The sequence below is a fragment of the Lepisma saccharinum genome, chromosome 1, assembly GCF_977018435.1.
Source record: "Lepisma saccharinum chromosome 1, izLepSacc3.1, whole genome shotgun sequence".
NCBI lineage: Eukaryota > Metazoa > Arthropoda > Insecta > Zygentoma > Lepismatidae > Lepisma > Lepisma saccharinum.
In genome coordinates, this window is record NC_139229.1 from 178,170,126 (window position 1) to 178,186,567 (window position 16,442).

The following is a 16,442-nucleotide window of genomic DNA, read 5'->3' on the forward strand; positions in this document are numbered from 1 at the left end:
CCTAATAAATATTGGTAACATTATAGTATAAGGGAAACGGATTTCTTCAAATTTACAGGAGAAAGTACTTACGCAAATCATTTTCTGTAGCATATTTGATGTTTTCGGGAATGTAGTTTTGATCCATTTTAATGCGAATGCATGTGGTTTTCTACGAAAATCTATTTCCGACGTGCTATTGCTGCTGCCGCCATTTGCTTTCTGCACGAGAGCTACAAGCCGATGTTGTCTGAATATGCTAAATTGAACGAAAGGAGTGCTAATGGAACCTAACCTCACAGGCCTAACCTAACCTAGTAGACATACCTCGTCCCCGTGATGGTTCATGAGGCAATCGTGAATATTTGGGCTAACATCAATGGTTTTGGGGGCTACCGGTGGATGGTTTGTGGGAAATAAGGAACAACAGCAAGTACTCGTTAATGTAAGAAATAGACATTATTTTCATTAGAAATTCATTATTTCACCTTAGGAAATGTTCCACAATGCAGAATAGGGTACTACTTTACTAAACCGGAGACACCTATCAATGATTTATTTTGCAATTTTTTACATTGCTAACGTACTATTCTGCATTGCTGAACATTTCTTTAGGTGAAATAAAGAATTTCTAACGAAAATAATGTCTATTTCTTACATTAACGAGTATTTACTGTTGTTCCTTATTTCCCACAAACCATCCACGGGTACCCCAAAAATTCACGATAGCCGCACGAACCATAACTGGGACGAGGTATGCCTACTAGGTTAGGTTAGGTTCCATTAGCAGTCCTTTCGTTCAATTTAGCATATACGGACAATACAAGAGCGTATTGTGCTCCCGTGCAGAAATCAAATAGCGGCAGCAGCAATAGCGCATCGGAAAGAGATTTTCATAGAAAACCACATGCATTCGCATTAAAATGGATCAAAACTACATTCCCGAACATCAACAATGCTACAGAAAATGATTCGCGTAAGTACTTTCTTCTGTAAATTTCAAGAAATCCGTCTCTGGTATAGTAAAGTGTTACCCAGAATAGTACGTTAGCAATGTAAAAAAGTGCGTAATATATGATTTATAGGTGTTTCCCTTATACTATAATAGTACCTAAATATTTAATTGATCTATTACTCTCATACAAATTTCATCACACAGAAAGGTACGTGATTCTATTCCTTTACACCTATATGATGTCAATTTTGCTTTCAATATCAAATAGCATATCGATCAATTTGTTTTTCTTTGATACAATAGATTGGATATTCCATATAAGCAAGCAAGTGAAGGCTATTAATTTCGATGAACCGTTAAGAACAGCATAACAATTTAAGTAATTAAATATTCCTAGAGTGTGACCTTAAGTGATTTTATGAACTGTAATAAAGGCGTCGCCTGGACATCTCAACTGTACACCGAACTACCTCCTTTACTATACGACGCACGCTTTTAGAAGCGATATCAGGCGGGGCCACGCAGAGGGTGTGCGTGGCGATCAGCGAATGGCAGGAGTGCAACGTTGTACAGTTAGGAGACTGCGGCGCGGAAGTTAAAAGCCGTATTCTGTATTTTTCTTGCGCGCAAAAAGTTTTCATAAAACTCTCCACTTTAAGGTTCGTCATAAGATGGGGCAAGACATTTTGAACCTGACTGTCCAAGTCCCATGAATTTCCGTCGCCTACAGCCGGAGTTATCGTTCCTTGAAGAAACAAGGGAAACATCTCCTTTCATTTCCTTCCGCCTGTTTTTTTCGTTGCCACCGTGTTGACGCAGCTGAGTTGTTGTGTCTAGGGAAAACTGTGGGTGTTAAATTCGTCTCGATATAAACAATGACCCTTCATTGTTCTGGGCGTTCTCGAACATTGAAAGGCTGGGTCAATTTGAGTTCGGCGTTTTCGTAGCAAGGCTGGTATAAAATTATTCGCTTATCGTTAACTCGTGCGCCACGATTACGAAGAACAGTTTGTGAAAAGATTAAATACAGCCCTTTCGTGCAATAGTGTATGTTCCGTGTGTTCTTTTTATTTTAAATAATGTCACACTCAAAACCTAGCACCAGTAGTACAGGCACCAAGGGTGCAAAATCTAATCATTTACCTCCAGGAGAGTGACTCGGAAATGAGGAGTGAAATCAGTGACACGGAGACCGAGGAAGACGACGAGAGAGGTGATGAATAAACACCTTCAAGCTTCTTTCAGGTATGGGTTTCTCGTATATGCTACAGTGTTAAGATATTGTAATCCTGTGTAGAAGTATTCACTATATCATTTCACTGTACTCATATATACTGTGCATGCATTATCAAAATAATGGACACATCGCGAATCTTCTGTCCTTCTCTTGCGCTAGCAGTTAGTTTGGCAACAGCGCAGTAGCACTGGCTGGGTATTGGCTGAACTCATGTTCCTTCTAAAAGCGTACGCCGTATAGTCTGTCAACTTTATGAAAGGACAGTATTGTCATTAGGTAAAATCAGTCCTTGTTGAGAGTATTTATCTTTGACTAGGATGCGTATAGGACTATGTTAAATAACAAGCACAATGTATTGCATTTCACAATAGGTATTCGACAAAATTGGAAACACGGGTGACGCCGTATGCATATACGTAAAGAAATGTGTCATTGTTAACTCGTTCCTAAAATATTAACGAATACAAATGTTTGTTAAGAAATTATTAAAGAAGGAGAACATTCGACAGGCCTGTATGCGATTTCTTGCACGTAGACAAAAATTTGTTGCTTACCCTTCAACCAAGTTTGTAAAATTTCATACGTCTCCTCTTGTACAGATGGTAAAGGTGAGTGTTTCACATATCGCACTTTCATCACTAACAAAAAATAATATATAAACGCGGTAGTCGAACCAAAATAGGATCGCACTAGATACATAGGCGCATAGAAATCTTTTGTCGCTCAACAACAATATTTTTATTCCAAGTCGCACTGAACCTTAAATGACTACTTTCCCTTTTTCACTCTCTGCGCGATTTAATCACATACAGAACTATGCAAAATATAACACTTAGAACTTTTTAATCTGTACACACACGTCGCGGTCGCACAAATACAAGTGCGCGATCACGAAAACATCATTTCGCGAAATTCTACAACTCCCAACTCGAACAACCAATAACATTGTAGTTCAGTTATTCTGCTTTACCAACGTAGTTCAAGATCTAAAATGTTATTGGTTGTAGTCCTAATTACGCTTGCCTGTTACAGTATTCCCGATAAATGTACTGAAATTTTCTTTCGTGTCTAAAAAATGATACGCGCAAGAAGTGGATCTGGAATTATTAGCTAATGCAACTGCAAAACAATGTTGTTTTTATTGAAAATCATCATTTCCACTTTCAGAATTATTCCTGCAACAATGATCAATTTACGACGAGATTTAAATGAATATTTGCAGTAAATGATAATGCATGTACACCTATAACGATATTTAGAAATATATTATTAATTTATTATCATTATTTTTTATACCTCTTCTCGAAAAGTAATCGTGACGTTTCCTGGACACCTTTTCCTAAAAATAAAAATATTTGTGAAAAAAAAGACGAAAATATCTGAAACTTTAAATAAAGTTGTCGTATAATCTACAGCTTGCGCTTAGTTGAAAAACAATCCATTATTATGCTGATAAGTGGTATATTTTCTATTTTAAAAAAATGTTTTAAACGAGTTGTCTGCACTGCACTTTCGTTTCGATTCGCCCAATGTTTCGCATGTGATCTCCTCAGAGGATGACTCTTTATTCTATTATAGAAAAATTGTTTTGATTTTATTATTATTTACATAATTTGAGGTAAAAGGGATTAATATATCGCGTCGAATAACATGGGAACCTGGGGGAAACCCTGGAGGGGTAAAGGCGGCCAGGGGCATGATTACCGATCACATCATTCCACTCGACCGGATCAAGAAACCCACACCCACTATACGTCTTCATGGCGTGGTGCTAAGCACAGGGGAGCACTTTACCTTTTTAAGGGATTGATATATCTTTCAACTTTGGTTAAACAAATGTGATGAAATCTTGAACGTGAAAGAACAAACCAATATTCTATGACCAAACGATCACAGAGAACGATTCTTAGCGTAGTATATAATCTGTGGTTGACAAAGGGTATATTTTGTTTTGTGTGTCTGTGTATTTACGTCGGTGTCTCTGGTTTATGGAAAGTTGCTACGAAAGATGAGTCAGCGGTGTTTATGTTCAGCTTTACAGATGGTTCGAGCAAGAGCAGTTAATTGTAGTGTTATCGAAAATTTCTGCAGAAACAGTACAAAGTATGATCATAAGAGTAGTGTGATATTTATTAAATGTATGAAATAAATTGGGAGTGCAAGGCAGAGATATGTCCAGTGTCGGTAATCCTGAAAGTTCATACGGTTTTGAAGAAAAATGTGCGCCAACTACAGCACTGTGCCATGATAAATTGCATGGATTTCTATAAAATGATGAATACACATTGAACAAATTTACCACAAACGGTAACACTTTGTTATATAGGAGACACATTAAAATCGGATAGTTTGTGTTTCGCATGGTTCGTAATTACCAATTGTGTATTGTGGAACATAGTTCAACGTGCCATTAAGATTTTTACACGAAAACAAACAATATTTCACATACAGAGCGATTTTTTGTATTAATTTAGGTACTACTTTACTATACCGGAGACACCTATCAATGATTTATTTAGCAATTTTTTACATTGCTAAGGTACTATTCTGCATTGCGGAACATTTCTTTAGGTGAAATGAATTTCTAACGAAAATAATGTCTATTTCTTACATTAACGAGTACTTACTGTTGTTCCTTATTTCCCACAAACCATCCACGGGTAGCCCCAAAAACCATTGACGTTAGGCCAAAAATTCACGATAGCCCCACGAACCATCACGGGGACGAGGTATGCTTACTAGGTTAGGTTAGGCCTGTTGGGTTAGGTTCCATTAGCACTCCTTACGTTCAAATTAGCATATTCGGACAATACGAGAGCGTATTGTGCTCTCGTGCAGAAAGAAAATGGTGGCAGCAGCAATAGCGAGTCGGAAATAGATTTTCGTAAAAAATCACATGCATTCGCATTAAAATGGATCAAAACTACATTCCCGAACATCAACAACGCTAGAGAAAATGATTTGCGTAAGTACTTTCTCCTGTAAATTTGAAGAGATATTTCTCTTGAAAAATATATGATTTCCTGGTCAAATAGATTCTACGATGAAAGAAAATACCTCGACAAACGTTGGGAACCTTAGAGAAACTCATTTTCGTAAATAGTTTCTTCTGTAAAAATGAAGAAATGTGTCTCCGATATAACGAACTGTTACCCAGATTTCTTCATTTTTACAGAAGAAACTACTTACGGAAATGAGTTTCTGGAGCATTTTGAAAGTTCGTGGAGGAGTTTTCTTTCGTCGTGGAATCTATTTGACCAGGAATTCATGTGTTTTTCAAGAAAAATATCTCTCCAACGCACAATGGACGTTACTTTTATTTGCTTCCCTTACGTGTACCGGATGTTGCATACATTTGATGACGTAACTCCCTGTCAGTGTTTCCAACCACGTTGTTGTTTTGGAACAAGATGATGTGTCCAGGATGCGTCGTTAGATTGTTGGAGGGTGTTGAAGATGGTTCGTGGGGCTATCCATCAATGGTTTGTGGGACTACCTGTGCATTTAACTATGCTTGCCTAACCGAACCTAACATAACCGTACCTGAAATGATTCGTGGGGCTATCCGTCAATGGTTTGTGGGGCTACCTGTGCAAATATAGTTAAATGCACAGGTAGCCCCGCGAACCATTTCCGGTAAGGTTAGGTTATGTTAGGCAAGCATAGTTAAAAGAAAATATCCTTGCATTATGTACAATTTTCACAGGTGACGAACACGAAAGTAGGTATTTTTTGGTGAAGAAGGTTGGAAACACTGCATACCTACTGATGATGCACAATGCGACCCAAGCTGAGCCTGCCATATTGTGTGTTACACAAGCGAAAAAAGGAAGAACAATAATTACTGTTAATGTGAAAAATTGAAATTATTTTTGTGAAAAAAGCAAAATGCAACCTTGGAGAATCTTTCGTAATGCAGAATACGTAAGTAGGAATGTTAAAAATGATGAAATAAACGAGTGAGAGGTGTTGTGCCCATACGAAATTGTTACCGAGAATTAATGTGCAAGAACATGTGGGTTGGTTCATTATTTTTCATATCGTATAGAATTCAATCTGGATGGACATACCGTCCGTCGATTGTACAGAAATTTTGATAGAGATTCCAATTATGTCTCTGAAGTAGTGAAGCCTTGAACTGCATTAATGACTTTCTCCAAGCTTCTAACTACTTCCACAATAGTTTCTAGTATTCTAAAGCACTTCCTAATGCTCCTATAAAACTTGTGAAAAATCATTAAACATTTAGAACCTTTAGAGTTCCATTTCTTTGAAGTATTGATAGAGATATTGCCTTTGGGAGTCATATTCGTTCATCAGGGTGAGAGACAAAGAAAGCAATAAGCGATTGTGGGTAAAGAAATGGCTCGAGTTCCGATTGTTGAATTCCCAATTAATTAATGTCCACATGCATTTTTTACATGGTTCGTCTTCTATTTATGTCTGTTAACACATACTTCAGAGTCTGAGTGATTACTTACTCCCATATAATTCTGTAACTGTATTAATCTAAAGTCATATACAGGGTGGGAAATAACCTTTTGCTAGGGGTCCACAGTAAAAAGTAACAACAATTAAGAAATTATGGTAATACCAAATGTTTACTACGACAATTGTGGTTACAAGAACAAAATTAAAAGTTAGTATGTCCGCCGTTTGCTTCTCTCACAGCACGAAGACAATCAGGGTAGGAGCTCAGAAGATTCGCAAACAGTCCGTATTCCATTCCATGTCACGGAAGACTTGTTCCAGATGTGCAAGGAGTGTTGGCCAGGAATAGCGGTCCGGTCCGCGTTCCACTATCATCAAGGACTCAACTACGTCCTTCGGAATAGCCAAAAAGTGCTCCACTGCATTCAGGTCCGGTGATGCACCCGGCCATTCAGAACTGCTGAAGAAGTGAATGCCACTTCGCCGAAGAAGGTCTTGGTTTTAACATTTGCCTTGAAGCAAGGGGCTTTGTCGCGAACTAACTTTTAATTTTGTTTTTGTAACCACAATTGTCGTAGTAAACATTTGGTATTACCATAATTTCTTAATTGTTGTTACTTTTTCCTGCAGACCCCTAGCAAAAGGTTATTTCCCACCCCGTATATTTATACAAAACTAAAAGATGAAAAATTTGAGTCATTAACCACGTTCGGCGAGCCAGACAACTGCAAGATAAATCTGAGAGGAAACACATCAGTACTAACTTCCGGCTTAAGATTGCTGAATGATAAAGCAAGTCTCTTGCAGTCTGTGGATGAATATGATATATCTTTGGTTGTATGTTTAATTGGATTTAAGTAATTAAAACCAATTTTGAGTTCATTTTCATATTCAACTTCATAATATTCAATCAAAATATTCTTTTGTGAAAAGAACATAACCACATTAGGTCTCATTAGAGACATATACTTAGCATTCATGAAAGTACATTGTATTGTGCAAATCGTATGTCGAAGTCACACTCTTGTTGTTTGAAGCAAGCTAGATATTCAGTGAACGTGGTCTTGATATAAAACAATTAAATTCTTTCTTCTTACACTTCAATTTAAAGATTTTCAAAGTATACTTTATTTATCTTGAATACTAAGAATGTTGTCAGACATCACCAGGAATAACTGTAGTCATTCCCACAATAACTTTATCTCAAACGGCTCAGTCGGTAACGTGTCTGACTACCATGCTAAAGGTCCCGGGTTTGATCCCCGGCCGGTTCAAATCTTGGAACTTTTCTAACGTTGGAAGCGGTCCCGACGCCCACCCAGCGTCGAATGACATGGGTACCTGGGGGAAACCCTGAGGGGTAAAGGTGGGCAGGGGCGTCATGCTGATCACATCACCCCCACTCACGACCGGATCAAGAAAGTGTGGGGCGTTACCCCCACACCCCCTATATGCCTTCATGGCGTTGTGCTAAGCACAGGGGAACACAAACTGCATGGACACTGCCATCTTGCAAGATCTTGTGCAGACGAAACAAGACAACTTCTCCTTGACTTGCTCTGGCTGCAAGATGACTGTAAGTGTCTGAATCCCAAGAATCTCTTACTCTGTAAGACATGACATCAACTTCCATCCATCGGATACTAAACATTCAAGATCTGCAAGACGACTTGAAGTTGTCTAGCTCACCGAACGGGGCTAATGTGTGACAAGGGCAAGTTATCCCAAGTTAAAGATATTTCTGGTACAGTATATTTTGCTCACTCATAGTATCATGTGTTTTGCACTAATTGAGTGTGATGAGTAGAGACCGGATGTTTAGGCACTAAAAATATATAAAATAGGCAGGCAAATAAGCACTTATAATTTTCAAAATAGGCAGTAAAATAGGCAATAAAAAAGGCAATGAAATTTACTCAAAATAATGAAGATAGACGTACAAAAATAAATTGGTGTTTAAAAATTATAGAAGCATACCTGTACATTCTTTATAGTTGCTTAAAATAAACCAGGAGCTCATCATTAGAGACAGTAGTCCATTATTGTACTTAATAAATCACTGCAAACAGGAGCCACGTCAGCCCAAGATTTTCCATTGTATAATGGCTACACACCAGTGGCGTGGCGTGGGATTTTTAAAAGTGTTACCGGTTATCAGTAGGACATTTAAGGGAAGAGCCGTAAGACTTGGGCGCCTCTCCACCTCATGCCCCCCCCCCCCCCCTCAATGTCTTCCAAGTAGTTAGTATAATATTATTCTGGTACGATTGAAATTCAATACCAGATTTTGGTAAAGTTATTAATCAGGGGGAAAAAATGTTGGCATATGCACTGAAGTGAAATCACACACATTGGTTGTTGACACAATAAACATTAGCCTAATAAAGAAATACGTAATATGATACTTACAGAAACATCGAAGGCTACTTATAGAGCAGATCAATCCGACGACTCTTCTTTGAAAATAGTTCTATGATGCTGTCATAAAATGAAGTTTTCTTCTTGAGATCTCGAAGGAGGTTTTTTTCTATTGCCATCAATGATAGACCCGACAATCTATTCTGTCCTTGGGTGTTTCTCTGATACGTGTGTATCCGCCGCAAAGCGGAAAAGGATCGTTCTGCTGAAGCACTTGTAGCAGGAATAGTTAATATCAAACAACACAATTTGGTTACTTCAGGTAACGCCTCAGTGAGTCCAACGGTATGCAAGTGCATGTTTATGTCATGAACTGATTTGCTTCTAAATTCAGGAGAAGCATATATGTATGCAAGTTCATTCTTGAGGCGTATCATGTTAAAAAACTGTCCAAAGTTTCTCAAAAGTACGCGAAGCGCTTTTTCTGGGAAGTGTTTTGAATAAGTTATGAATCCATCACAATCAAGCAAGGCCAAGAATTCCAATTTATCAATATCTGCAAATTTTGTTATAAATTGACCTTTCAACGTATCGGTGATTTCGTAGAAGAGTCTCCGACAGATGTCTTTCTTACTGATAGCAACTCCACTACCTTTTAGTCTCTTTGACTGTTGCGCACTCACACTTTCATTCAGATTTTCCATTTTCGACCACAAAACGTCAAAATCGTCAAGCATTCTTGTAAGGCTGTCAACAAAATCACTGATTTTCTTTTTGCAATACCCAACATCGTGTATTTTCTTTTGCAGAACACTGAACAAAATATCGGCTTTTGGAAATATAGCATGAAAAACTTCCAACATAAAGTTAAAATCAAAGTTTTGAAGGGCTCGAAAGTATCCTGCTGCACAAGCTCTAGTTTCGCCATCCCATTCATCCGTGTCTTCCATCATGGACTTAAACAAACTTGTCAATTCATTTTTGCAATTGAAAACCACCTCAATTATTCTATTCCTGTAATTCCACCTTGCGTTAGAAACTGACGGCAATCGCCTTTTAACTTCACGGTCTAGAGCTTCTGTTCTTTTCGATGATTTTGAGAAAAAAGAAGATAAACCTGAGATTGTTTCAAAGAACACTTTACATTCTTTTATGAAATTAACGGATTTTTCCAAAACTAGATTAAGTCTATGTGCATAACAGTGCACGAATATTACCTGTAAATATTTCTGCTTAACGAGAGTTTGTAGTCCGCCAATTTCACCGGCCATGACTGGAGCCCCATCGTAAGTTTGTGCGACGAGTTTTGTACCACAATTGTAGTCATCCACATAGCGACACAGAACTTGAAATAACCGAGCAGATGTTCTGTCAGAGCTTACGTCTAAGAAACCTACAAATCTTTCTTCTACGTTACCTTTCGAAGTGACATAACGGAAAACGGTCGAAAGCTGAGATTTGTTAGAAACATCCATCGTTTCATCCATTATTACAGCAACAAACGCACTCTCCTTAACTTCTTTCTTTATTTCGTTCATCATGTGAGACGAAATGCACTCAATAATATCATTTTGGATGTCGTTTGATGTTCCTGAGAAAACTGTAGAGGTTCGCAGGTGATGATTCAGTTTATCGTCAGTTTCGGCCATTAAATGAAGCAGTTCCACATAGTTCCCTCGATTCAAGGAATCGTTGGTTTCGTCGCTTCCTCTGAAGGGTAATTCTTGTGTAGCTAAGTAGCGAGTGGCGCGAATTAGACATTCTAAAATATATCTATTTCTTTTAACGTTGTCATTGTACTTATCCACAGATCTCTTAAAAGCTTCGCTCAAAGAAAAATCAATCCTTGTTTTACCAAATGAAGCTAGAGAACACATTGATGCAATAGGCTGCTTCGAGATCTCGTGCCGTCCCCTGATGGTTCTGAAGTTTTCCATGTTATCCACACCTGAATTCCACACGTTTTTTTCACCCGAAAATAGAGTACATGGCCAACAAAACAGTTTTGACAACTGCGCACATCCACATAACCACGGATTGTCGTTATACCACGAAACATTGAAATGTCGGTCATATCCAGCAGACGACTTTGTTTTTAAATCGTTCAAAATAGGCGTTGGCCTTCCTTTCGTCACAATTTCGCTTTTTTCTGCAAAAGAACGCGAACCAAAAGATTTCTTCAAAATATCTTCTATCGCACAATTACACACACTGTTCAGATAGGACGAACCAGACACCTCGGAACTCAGAGCAAGCTCCATTTCGCTTTTTAATTAATTTACAATGCCCGAAAACAACACAAAGACGAAAGACACCACTCACAAAAATCGCACTGCACAGTCCCTCCCGCCAACCGTTGTTTACTTTTGTAACACGTGAAGCACTCCGTCTTCCTTGACCCCCTCTCCTCTCAGCATCGGCGCTTTCCCAATAGCCAATATTTCCTTCGGAACCTTACACTGCAATAAATCTAGTTCTACTAGTGTTGCCATCTTAGTTATTTTGAAACCAGATTTGCCTAAATCTTGAAACTTTTCATTTCAATTAAGATGTATGTATTGTCCATTTTTTTCCACTACGAAGTGGATGTAAACAAAAGCACGTGTTCTAGAGAATGCCAGTGCAGCCCTATTGGTGGATTCTGGCAGTAGTCCCTCCGCAGACCTTTTGCACCCTGATAGATAGTCCATTCAATGCCGTCTTGAAACTAGAGTAATACAGCATTGTATGCTGTTGAAAGCATTTACTAGCCTTATCCTTGCTTATGAATTCATAACCATTCTTTAGTAAAGCACCTTCGGTGACATTCACTCATTCAAATTAACGAAATTCCCGCTACTTGTCCGTCACTCTGTGTTGTGCAGTGTTGCAAATTCGCAATATTAAATAAAGTCTATAATCTTGAAGCACCGGACTAGACAGAATCAGAAAACATGATTTAGACTGACAGTGACTGACATGGGAATCTCTAGATTACACACGTGTTGATGTATATACCACAAACACGCACACACTACTTTCAACTTCATGCGTTTTATCTAGAATGGTAAAACCAACACACTGCAAAAGATTGTAGGGAAACCTTTGAGAAAGCCAAAGTGGTTGGTGCAAATACAACCAGTGATGCTTAAAATCGTACGGAATGTTACTTTAGCATTTATTAAATGATCCACCTACGCTTCCTTTCCTTTACTTTCCACATAAAACATGCTCAGATTTCAGGAACCTGAATTCCCCCAGCTTGTCAAAGAAAAATGCCAGATGCATACACTGGCAACTGCTTCCATGAAGGAATTTGTAGAGGGCGGGGACACAAGCTTTTGGCGTTACAGATGGGCAAACTGTGCCATTCAGTGTTGCTACCCGACCTTTATAGAAACATCGTTACAATTCGGTAATATTCCAAAGATGTTATTGTATCTAATTGCTATATAGCCAATTTCGCAACTACAAAGTTTTATTAATGTTCCAACAGGGGTGTACGTAATAAGACCTTCACATTTCTTGTATCTAATTCGTAAGGGAAAAAATAACATAGTTGGAGACACTACTTCTCGTGGTCAAGAATCTTCCGAAACACGGCTATTTATAGCTTTCCTCCCCTCGACCCTGCAAAACCTGCCCTCCTCTCCCTTGCAGTGTGGTGGTTCTCGAGATTTTGCGTAGTGTTTATAGGTTGTAAATATCATTGAATGTTGATGTGGCTTCAACAGCAAGTGTTACAAAACATCTACATATGAAACTTTGAACAAGTGGCGATACCAAAATTGCGGTGGATCCTGAGTATTGTGTTGAATCGTTAAGTTCTGAACAGGTGTCTTAAAAACAAGCATTTATGCGGCCTGCAAGGAAATTCAGCCGAACAAAAACGCGGATGGCACATTTTAGCCGATTTTGGACTTGCTGCCGTTAGCAGGAAAGTGGATGTTCTTTTTCTTCATGGATATGAGTTTGTCTACGCAGGTTAAATTATTGCATGATTCATTTGGTTTATTTTACTTAGCATTTCTGTCACACTTGGTTAATCGCGAGGATGAGTGATGATATGGTGAAATTGATGAAATGACACTCACAAGGAACATCAATGCCCAGGCCAAGATTCAAACTCGGGACTCCTGGCGTTGTAGCGCACAGTGATAACCACTCTGCTACAACGGACAGCTGTGTGAATTCTTCTTACATGGTATATTACCACTGACGAGAACTGACATCGTTGGTAAGTGTTTACCTCTATTCTATTATATTTTCTTCATCTCTCGTATTTACAACAGTGTTCATTTTAAAAACTAATATTTGCACATTTTTAAAAGTCACTCTAGTTTCGAAACGTTGTGGAAAATACTGACACTGAAGCTAACACGTGCGCTGGGAGGGAGGGGCAAGTGCTGGCGAATAGAAAGTGGGCACCGCGCGCATTAATACAAATTTCGGTAACTTATTGGCCACACCTACTTCGTTTTAAAGCTGGAAACAGTATAGAGTAGGTGTCTTCATTTGTTTCCTAACTACTCTCATTCCCATGTTTCGCTAAATCCACAGAAATCTCATCTCTGATACCACTACTATTTCGTATATTTTACGTTCCTTGCTACCTTTAAGACTTTCGCTTTATAGGATAATCGTAATCGTGACGATGAGGATGCATGGTGAGTTATTGAAATAAAATTATTATTTTGTGTATGTAATTATTAATTTTTATATAACAACAAACATTGAAATAACCATTTCTTGCTGAGGATTCGAACCTGCGACACTTGACACTTTAGAGCGTGCTAAGATAACAATCTTGAAATTATGCTTGTAAGTAATGTTTTCATCCAAAAACAGTGCTGCTACCTCAAAAACATTGCTTCAATCCGAAATTATCGCATTCCTGCGTCAATCTCAATCGGCCCTTTCAACAATTATCAAAAATTCCTGTAACCGAAATAATATTATATGTGTGAAATATAGAATTTTAGGTTGACATTTTTAGAAGGACAGCGGACCCCTTGATCATACCCACCCCTCTCCTCTCCTTCTTGCCCATTATGTCGAAAAAGGACATAGAGGACTTTCGTAATCGCTGATATTTAGAGTAAATACAAAATATCACTTGGTAGTTTGTTTTCCCCAAGTGTGATATGATTTTTTTTAAATTTTGATTTGGCGATTTAAGTCCACTTCATGCACAGTAATGCTAATTGGGACAGTTTAAAGTTGGATCCGAACCACTTGTGCCTCCACTGGATATCGAACCCGGGATCCCTTGATTATAAGGCGGCGACGCTACCACTGCGGCATCGTTCCCCAGTGTGACTGGACACCTGAGTAAGATAGACCCGATTAGGCGACTTAGCTCTTTTCTGTCAATTGAATATGGCAACACTGCTCTGTTTCCTGTAAGGGTCACCGGCAACTGTGCCGGCTAAACAGACATGCTAAAAACCCGCCTCTTCCTCCCGCCGTAACAGCCTTTGCTGCGACGGAAAGTCTTCCTTGGGTGGGCTCAGGGTCCTTTCCCCATGTTGCCTGTGGAGGGTACCGGATCATTCCTCCGGATCAGTCTTCCGCTTTTGCCGGTGTCAGAAAAAATGTCAATCTGCAATGTTTACTTTACGACAATATTACCAGTTTATGTACCTAATAATATTTTAAGACGGGTTCTTCAATTCTTTACATTTTGGTGTTACCTGCGGTAACAGCAGCTACATGCACGCCACGCCTCTGCTACACACAATAGTCTGACAAAATAAATTGTTGGCTACTCAACCAGTACGCAAATTATTTAAATATACACTTTATCACTGCACGCAGAGTTATTTCAGTTAAAAAATTTACACTATAAATATATTCCACACAGCAGTTCGATCTAAGAAACTGTTTAAATGCATTTCAAGTTTGTACTGTACCGTTTGGCAGTCTCTGAATAAGAAGCACTAATTGCGGTTGTACATCACAACAAGGTATTTCTTCAGGTGATCAACCGACAAGTTATGTCTGCGATTGGACAACACATTTTTTAGAATTGAAAAAGATCTTTCAACCTCCACAGATCTTACCGGAGAATACTTAAAGCACGTGAGAACTTGTGGATCTAACTCAGTTTGTATATTTTCACCTTTCAGAACTTGTTGAATTGCCCTTAATTTGTCCAAGTCCTTATTAGCTGCAATAACTCACTGACATTTCTCACGAACAGCCTGACCTTTAGCACCTGGTACAGCACAAATTTGGTCAACTCCTGAATGAAAACGGTCCATCGAATTTATCAGTGTTTCACTTCTCTCTTCCAGTAATGTTATTGTGTCTGGCAAATTTGAATAATGGGTGGTGATGAATCCTAAGTCGTTTCGCACAACAGAATTGTTCAAAAGACGCTGTGTTACGCGAATTGATGTTGCATCATCTTCAGATAGAGAATTAATAATTTAACCACCTTCCGATAGTTGGTCGCGTAATATCGTATACTGCAGCAGATATCCAAGTACCCCTTCTAGTTAGTATTGGCTGTGGAGGCAAAGTAAGTTCAGGGGCTGTTTCTTTAAACAAAAGAACCCGGGATGGTGCTTTGAGGAATATTTTCTTAGCATTGGAAATTAAAAGAGTCAACTTCGGGAAATGAAACATGAATTTCCTCTGAAACTCGATGGAGAGCATGCGGGAGACATGTTATGTGTAGCATAGCAGGTAAAATAATTTTAAAGGCCTTTGCTGCTTTTTTCATATATGGCGCTGCATCTGTTACAAACAAAAGCACATCTTCATGCTTAACCACCATCCGGAAATTGTATGCACCGAGTTCACTCATGTCCCAATTTTAAAGAAAATGCCTAAAATAGGCAATATCTGGCATTTATGAAATAATATAGGCAATATCGTATGAAATAGGCAAAATTAAATTGCCTTTAAATGAAGCTAATCCCTCCCCGCAGGCCTTCGCAACATTCGTTTTCATCATATCTCTAACAGGAAAGAATAGGCATTTTGCCTAACATCCGGTCTCTAGTGATGAGCTAACAAGTAAGCATCTGCGCATGCTCTGTTTTATCAAGATCAATATGTGAGCCCAGGTGTTCCAAAGGTGCAGGTTTATTAACCTTTTGAATATGCTTCAAAAAAGTGGAGAAATAAGGAGGTGCTCAGTTATATTCATACAATCCACATGAATTTATCCTGTAGCATACAATTTTATGCTCTGACCATTTTGAATTCTCACAAAGTAATTTTACACTGGTGTATATTATTTTATGGTTGTTGTGTTAAGTAGCCAGTTCAGTCTTCTTTACGTGCAAGAAAATCTGATTTTCAGTTTCGCTGCATTACGTTTTTTTCATACTTTTCTTGTTTCAGTGATGCTTCAGCACGACCACCTACAGGACAAATGTCAAATCTCTGTGACATAGGAAGCCGCTCTATTTTTACTTCTGAACAGGACATATTCAGGGAAAATGTGAGAAAATTTTTTAGGGAAGAAATGGTTCCACACAGAGCAAGGTATGT

At 38.6% G+C, this 16,442-nt stretch overlaps 1 protein-coding gene across 1 annotated transcript in view; it reads left to right on the forward strand.

Moving 5' to 3' along the window:
* The first annotated feature begins 4,157 nt into the window (after window positions 1-4,157).
* Window positions 4,158-16,442, forward strand: part of LOC145990300 (long-chain specific acyl-CoA dehydrogenase, mitochondrial-like) — a 32,761-nt gene continuing 20,476 nt past the window's right edge. Inside the window, exons 1-2 of the mRNA XM_083125994.1 lie at window positions 4,158-4,274; window positions 16,293-16,436. Coding sequence (XP_082982120.1) covers window positions 4,180-4,274; window positions 16,293-16,436 — 239 coding nt within the window. The 5' untranslated portion in view covers window positions 4,158-4,179. The remainder of the gene's footprint in view (window positions 4,275-16,292; window positions 16,437-16,442) is intronic.